The 8,212-nt window shown below is 39.5% G+C and overlaps 1 protein-coding gene across 1 annotated transcript; it reads left to right on the forward strand.

Annotated features, from left to right (window-relative positions):
* Window positions 1–1,132: 1,132 nt before the first annotated feature.
* LOC311089692 (extracellular calcium-sensing receptor-like) lies at window positions 1,133–4,803 on the forward strand (the record flags this gene model as incomplete). Its single annotated transcript, XM_084124589.1, has 6 exons — window positions 1,133–1,353; window positions 1,704–1,995; window positions 2,183–3,010; window positions 3,319–3,546; window positions 3,684–3,807; window positions 3,890–4,803. 6 exons carry the CDS (start codon window positions 1,133–1,135, stop codon window positions 4,801–4,803), a joined length of 2,607 nt encoding a protein of 868 aa, XP_083980715.1.
* Between the last annotated feature and the right edge of the window lie 3,409 nt (window positions 4,804–8,212).

The following is an 8,212-nucleotide window of genomic DNA, read 5'->3' on the forward strand; positions in this document are numbered from 1 at the left end:
AATACGAGAAAATGAACACGTGGTTCCCAGACCAAGTCTCAAATGAGACTTGGTCTGACGTTAGCCAGGCTAGTGTTTTGTGGCCTTATTTCAGAAACTTTCATTTTTTATTTTTTCAATAACCATGCATAAACATTATTCTCTCAAAAATACAAACATACATGTTGCTCACATATTATGGTAGCCCTGTTTGTGCTAAATAGAGTGTAATTACACCTTTGCCATTAACATGTTTATAAGCAACTGAAAAAAGCACAAATGTCAGGGCATGTCAAAACATCTCAAGGACCCCAAAAACACCTTAGACCCCAGAGGGTTAAAGTTTCTAACTCTCAAGACGTTGTTCTTCCTGTCTATTACCTCTCTTAAAAGGATAGGAGATTTACAAGCTTTGTCGGTTGCCCCTTCGTGCTTGGACTTTGCACCTGGCATGGTAAATGAGAAAACGGTGCAATTTTTGCCTTTCATTTTTTGTCTCATAAAAAAACCTAAAAAAAAACAATAATTTAGCATGATTTTTTATTTTTTTAGGATACAATGATTGGCAGTAATTTTCAGTTCACCCACAATGGGGGAAATATCATGAATATGTGTCCACCCTGGAACAGTTTCTCACAGGAACTGAATATTTTACAACACCGGCTTAACAACCTCTGTCTCCGCCTGCTACAGTAGCCATGCCCCAAACTCTCGCTATCCACCTTAATTTGCAACATGGAAGTAAGCAATTTTCTGTAAATGTGTGAACTCCAAAATCATTTCATGCTGTAAGTAAATAGCTAGAAGAATAACAAAATGTAGGAAATTGTACAATAATTTGTGCTACACACCAGTGTGTTTACGACAGTAGATAATATGATAACAAATAATGTAATAAATTAAAGCAGTTAATATTAATATTAATCAATGAACATTTTAAACAGGGTTAGGAGAATGTATTTTAACATGAACAAATCTTATAACACCTTTATAAACATAAATTTAGATAGGGAAATTATCAAATGATGGGAAGGCGACATTGTGTTTTCCAGAGATGCCCACTTAGCACCGCCTGCTCTTTTAAAGTAACACCCCACACAATCATCATCATAAATTAGCAAGCAGAACGGGTGAGTGGGTCAGAAAGAGAGAGATGTGGATCACCCTAAACATCTGCCTGTATCTGTCTTTTAACTGCATTTCTGCAGCATCAATCATCAGATCTGGTACCTGTCAGCTCCAGGGACGCTTCAAGTTGAATGGAATGTACCAGGATGGAGATGTTATACTTGGAGGCTTGTTTGAAGTTCATTTTTTCACAGTGTTCCCAGAGCTGAGCTTCAGAACAGAGCCAGAACCACCATATTGTGAAAAGTGAGTCTGGGTCCAGAATGACTACATAACTATAAAAGAAGAGAAAATGAATTTAAAAAAAAATAATAATAAAAATAATAAATAGGAAATATGACTGTTTTTGTCAAATAATGTGTAGACAGCAATGATGCTAACATGCCAACATTTTTTTTTTTATTAATACTACTTTACATCTAAAAAAAAAAAAAAAAAAAAAAAAAAAAGTAAGTGTGCACAATAGGAGGGTTCCATGAGATGTATTTGGAATGTATTGATGCTTAATTCATAAGTTAGTTATTAGCTTTTTTGTATCACTTTATTATAATAAGTTCTCTTATTTTTTTTCTTCTGTTTTTTTTTTTTTTTCTTAGATTTGATATGGAAAGCTTCCAGCAGGCACAGACCATGGTTTTTGCTATAAAGGAGATCAATAAGAATCCAAATCTGCTGCCTAACATCACTCTTGGCTACCATCTTTATGACAACTGTGTGATGCTAGGAATGGCATTTCGGGCTGCCATAACCCTGGTTAGTGGGACAGAGGATTCCTTCTCCAACCTAAACTGCACTGGCCCTCCTCCGGTGATTGGGATTGTGGGGGATCCAGGATCAACTCCATCCATTGCGATTTCCAGTGTTCTGGGGCTGTTTCGAGTACCTATAGTAAGATGGGATGAAAAAAGTAAAATTGCACTAGATGCATATTTTTTGCACTTTTCTTTTATAAGTTCTTTTTAGCCATATATATCCTAATCTATTTATTGTAACACTTTATTTCTCATCTGTATTTGTATGTTGATCATAACTCAATTTCTCTTTTTCATGCCTTTGCTCGATCTTTCCTAATTAGGTTAGTCACTACGCCACCTGCTCCTGTTTGAGTGACAGGAAAAAGTACCCCTCTTTCTTCAGAACTATTCCTAGTGATGCCTTCCAGGTGTGGGCTATGGTTCAGATCTTGAGGCATTTTGGATGGACCTGGGTTGGTTTCCTCTACAGTGATGACGACTACGGAATCTATGCTTCTGTGTCCTTCCAGCAGGAAATGCAGCAGTTTGGAAGTTGTGTTGCTTTTTCTGAAATCCTGCCCCATGATAATAACCCCAAAGATATTCAACGTATAATGGGAGTGATTCAGGCCTCTACAGCAAGAGTGGTGGTTGTTTTTTCTACTTCATCCTATCTTATGAATTTGATGGATGAGGTGGTGTTGCAAAACCTGACAGGCAGACAGTGGATTGCAAGTGAAGCTTGGGCCACTTCACCTGTGTTTCACAGTCCACGTTTCCTACCCTTCCTAGGGGGCACACTGGGCATTGCCATTAGGCGTGGAGAGATCCAGACACTTAAAGACTTTCTGCTACGTCTCTGTCCCAGCAATGATCCAAGAAATAATATGTTGAGGATCTTCTGGGAGAACATGTTCAGGTGCAGTTTTGAAACTGGAGGTAAAAAGACAGATGGTGAGCAAGTGAAAAAGGTGTGTACAGGACAGGAGGATCTAAACACCACGGACACATCATACACTGATGTTTCAGGGTTGAGGGCAGCTTATAATGTGTATAAGGCAGTTTATGCCCTGGCACATGCGCTTCATGACCTGATGCAGTGTGATGAGGGGAGAGGACCATTTGGTGGGAACAGCTGTGCCAACATAATCAACCTAAAACCCTGGCAGGTAAGACCCACAGGTATACTGCAGATTATCTCCAGGCATATAGAAGAGCTCATGTGGAAAAGCGAAAAATATGTGCTCTATATTAATTCATTTTTCAGATATTTTAATAAATCTGATATTGTCACAATAATATTGGTCTTTGTTAGTTACAGAAGATATATTTTTATTTATATTATATTATTTGAAAGCAAAACGATTCAAATTTTTAAAAACATCAGTCAATCAAGCATTTTTATCAGAACTTTGGTAATTAAAAGTAAAGTGTGGCAATCATGTATGAATGTATATTTGTTATTTTAACTATACAGCTGGTTCACTACCTACAGCAAGTGAACTTCACCACAGGCTTTGGGGATCATGTGTCATTTGATAAGAATGGAGATGCTCTGGCCATCTATGATGTGTTGAACTGGCAGCCAAACTCTGATGGATCAATAAGAGTCCAAACAGTTGGTGTAGTAAATGAAGGGGCAGCAACAGGGAAGGTGCTCACACTGGATGAGGATGCATTATACTGGAATTTTCAGATGAAAAAAGTATATATATATACACATTCATTCTTACATTTCTGGCATACTGTAGAACAATGGTTTCCAAATGCCTCATGGAAATACTACAGTATACTGAGCATTCACTCTATTCATAAATAACAACATATTCTGTACCATGACAGCCCCCACATTCTGTGTGCAGTGAGAGCTGCCCCCCAGGGACCAGACAAGCCATGAGGAAAGGTCTTCCTGTCTGCTGTTTTGACTGCCTGCCATGCGGAGATGGAGAGATTTCTAATACAACAGGTGATGAGATTTTTGTTGGTAGATATAATTTAAAAATATTTTCCTCATAACTACTTACCTTATCTAATTTTCTTATTCACAGATGCTTTTGAGTGCACAATGTGTCCAGATGAGTTTTGGTCCAATCCAGATAAGGATCGGTGTGTCCCTAAAGAAGTAGAGTTTCTGTCCTATGAGGAACCTCTGGGCATCTCTCTGACAACTGCTTCCCTACTTGGCACCTGGTTCTGCGCTCTTGTGATGGTCATCTTTGCACATCATCGTAACACTCCCATAGTACGCACTAACAATTCAGAGCTCAGCTTCCTGCTGCTGTTGTCACTCAAACTGTGTTTCCTGTGTGTGCTACTGTTCATTGGTCAGCCACAGTTGTGGACGTGTCAGTTAAGACATGCTGTGTTTGGCATAAGCTTTGTCCTGTGCGTCTCCAGCATCCTGGTCAAGACTATGGTAGTCATAGCTGTGTTCAAGTCATCTCGGCCAGAAGGCAAAGGAGCAATGAAATGGTTTGGAGCAGCTCAACAAAGATGCACAGTTCTGGTCCTAACAGCCCTCCAGGTTGTGATATGTGCAGTCTGGCTATCAACTGCCTCTCCAACACCCCATAAAAACAACCAGTATCTTCGATCTAAAATAGTATATGAATGTGCTATTGGCTCAGTGACTGGTTTTTCTATGCTGCTGGGATACATTGGACTGTTGGCCACAGTAAGCTTCATGTTAGCCTTCCTGGCGAGAAACCTTCCAGATAATTTTAATGAAGCAAAGTTTATCACTTTCAGCATGTTGATCTTCTGTGCTGTGTGGATTGCATTTATTCCGGCATATGTGAGCTCACCAGGGAAATATGCAGTGGCTGTAGAGATATTTGCCATTTTAGCTTCCAGTTTTGGATTACTGGTGGCCATATTTGCCCCAAAGTGCTACATCATTATTTTACATCCAGAAAGAAACACTAAAAAAGCCATCATGGGAAGAGAAGCACAAAAGAGATAGTTTTATATTTTTCTGATGTTTGTGTAAAAAAAAAAAAAATAATATTGAAATGCCTGCTGTTTTGTAGAATTATAATTATTAACTTACAAGTTATTCTTTCACTTGCTTTAAATTACACTGATTATTAATTTGTCAGATTTTATACATTTACATCCTTCACATGTTGCTTGTAAAATTGTAACACGCAAGTTTGCAGTTTGAAGTGAATTCATTATTTATTGAGACGTTTTATTGAAATACAGTATATTTCCAGGTTTATCAAATATATACACTTGATTTAATAAATGAATGAGGAGAAAAGACTCTTTGCCAAAACAGCTTGATTTTGATTATAGAGAGAAATCAACAAAGTTCTCACATGATTCATTTAAAGAAATGCTTTAAAAATATTCATTTCATGACTTCAAGTCATAAAGTCATTAATGTGGTCATGTTAAATTAATATATTTTGTTTAAAAAACATGATTTATTATTTTGATTTTAAAATTATTTTTATATAGGGCAGAACATATATAGGGATGTTTATTATTATTATTTTAATGTCTTGGCTCCTATTTTATCCTATATTACCTGATGGAGGGAATGTCAATATAGTGACACTAGGGGTTGCACTTGCTATTGCAACCTCCATTCCCTGATGGAGGGAATGTTGATTTAGTGACACTAGGGGTTGCACTTGGGAGCCCCAAACACATCTGATGCTTAAGAAAAACCAATGAGAATTGTTGAGTGGAATTTGCATGCCACTGCCCCAGACATACGGGTATAAAAGGAGATGGCTTGCTCCACTCATTCAGGTTTGTGCAGAGGAGCCAAAACAGTGTCCTGGCCATTTCAGCGAGTAGTTCAGTGTTGTGGCAGGGGGGAAACAACGTCTTATTCCCTCCATCAGGGAACGGAGGTTACAATAGTTAACAAGATGTTCCCTATCTGTCACTCACTTCGGTGTTGTGTCGATGTAGTGACACTAGGGTCCCCTATACAAAATGGCACAACCATCTAAACTGTGTTTCGAGGTTCGGCAGTGCCGCTGCAGCAGGTTACAGCGTGCCTAATAGCAGGTGCACTCAGGCCAACTCATAACCTTCTCAACGCCTAAGTAAGTTGCCATAGTGCCCCGTACCACGATGGAAATAGGTTGCTTCAGCAGTTTTCTTGATCTTTTCTGTTTTTTGTTTTTTTTTTACTTTTCTTTTCTTTAAAGGATAAATAAACTTACAGATGTGCAGACCAGGAGTTTGCAATGGGGAAGTGTTCTATTTCCTATGCAGAAAAAATGACACTACAGAGACCACATCCTGTCCACAGGGAGATAAACATGTGGAGAATACATCACATGAACTTACCAACCAGATAGTGCCACATATGGAAAGAAGTCTCTGTGTTGTGTTCTAACTGAGAAGAGAGAATTAACGTCCACTGTGTCGTGATATACTGCAATATCAGCCATGTACACCTTCAGAGTGGAGGGGGAAAAGAAGGAAAGTATTGACCCAATAGCATTTCTCTGAGGGTCTTCACCTCAGGAAGAGTACCAACTAGTGAAAAGATGCCACTTCAAAGCATACAGCTTCCTTGTAGAGATTCCTGGTGATAGTCCACTCACTTCTTCCGCATCCTCTCCAGCAGCCAGACGTGGAGGTTCTAGAGGTCTGTGTGCGGGTGCCAAATCGTTACCTGTCTCTGAGAAAGAAGGTCCTTCTTCAGAGGAATTCGCCAGGGAGGGACTGTTGCAAGAAGCATGAGCTCTGTCGAACCAAGTCCGGGTGGGACAGTAAGAATGCAACTAGCAAGACTTGTTCTCTGTCCTCCCTAGCCTTGCACAGTATCTGCCCAATCAGACACACTGGGGCGAACACATACCTGTGCAAACCCTGGGTCCAGCTGTGTGCTAGGAGATTCAACCAATCAGAGACCACCAGTATGACCCCAAACATTTATAGAGTGATTGTATAAAAAAAAAAATAACAATAATATATATTATATATCATTTATATCGTTTACTTCTCACCTCCACGTGTATGCTGTTTTTTGGGGGATACAGTGGGGGAAATAATTATTTGATCCCCTGCTGATTTTGTAAGTTCGCCCACTTACAAAGAAAAGAAGGGTCTATCATTTTTATGGTAGGTTTATTTTAACGGATAGAGAAAGAATATTAACCAAAAAATCCAGAAAAACACACATAACGGTTGTAAATTAATTTGTATTTGATTGAGTGAAATAAATATTTGATCCTGTTATGGAAAATTTAGATTTTCATTGATTTGCAGTAATGATTTTCATTGACTTTCAGTAAAACATTGAAATGACCTTCTATACGTGGTCTACGTGGTAAAACTGATGTGTATGTGTTTCTCTTAATGCTGGGTAACAGGTGGGACGTCAGGAGGCGGCAGAATGAGAAGGGACCTCTGACTTCTAGGGTCAGAGGTCGTCCAATTTAGAACTTGTGAGTTTGTAAGAACAAACTTAGCAGTATTAGAAAACTAGCAGGGAAGCCTCTCCTTGTTTAGATAAGGGCCTGTAAGCAAAAGACCTTGAAAGCAGTATAAAGACTCCTCTGCCCTCCCTCTCGTCGTCACACTTGTTTCACAGACTGTACTGGTGACTTCTGTGTGGCAACTGGGCCTTCTTGCAAGAATAAAATACTTTTTAATGATCATTTGAATTTCAGAGTGTCTCTTACGCAGTTGATGATTGTTTAATGAATTTTTGCCACAACAATCCCCAACCAACCAGCAAGAATTTTGCCTCCCACAGATTGGTTATGTGCCCATGTGGAACACAGATTAGTCCTGTCACTTTAAGAAAGTACTCCTAATGTCCTAATGTCAGTGGACACCTGTCCACAGAATCTGTATCTTCCATTCCAACCTCTCCACCACCATGGGCAAGACCAAAGAGCTGTCAAACGTCAGGGACCAGATTGTAGACCTGCACAAGGCTGGAATAGGCTACAAGATTGAAGAAAGATAGGCTACAAGCAAGAAGCTTAGAGAGAAGGCGACTTGTTGGTGTGATTATTCGGAAATGGAAGAAATACAAAATGAAAAATAAAGTCAATGAGTCAGCCCAGAACTACACGGGAGGAGCTTGTTAATGATCTCAAGGCAGTTGGGACCACAGTCACCAAGCAAACAATTGGTAAGACACTACACTGCAATGGATTGAAATCCTGCAGCGCCCGCAAGGTTCACCTGCTCAAGAAGTCACATGTACAGGCCCGTCTGAAGTTTGCCAATGAACATCTAATGATTCAGAGGAGGCTTGGGGGGAAGTGATGTGGTCAGATGAGACCAAAATCGAACTCTTTGGCATCAACTCAACTCCCCAAGTTTGGAAGGAGAGAAATGCTGACTATGACCATAAGAACACTATCCCTACAGTCAAGCACTGAGGTGGAAAC

This window comes from Abramis brama (genome assembly GCF_963993115.1).
Source record: "Abramis brama genome assembly, chromosome: 9".
Taxonomy (NCBI): Eukaryota; Metazoa; Chordata; class Actinopteri; order Cypriniformes; family Leuciscidae; genus Abramis; species Abramis brama.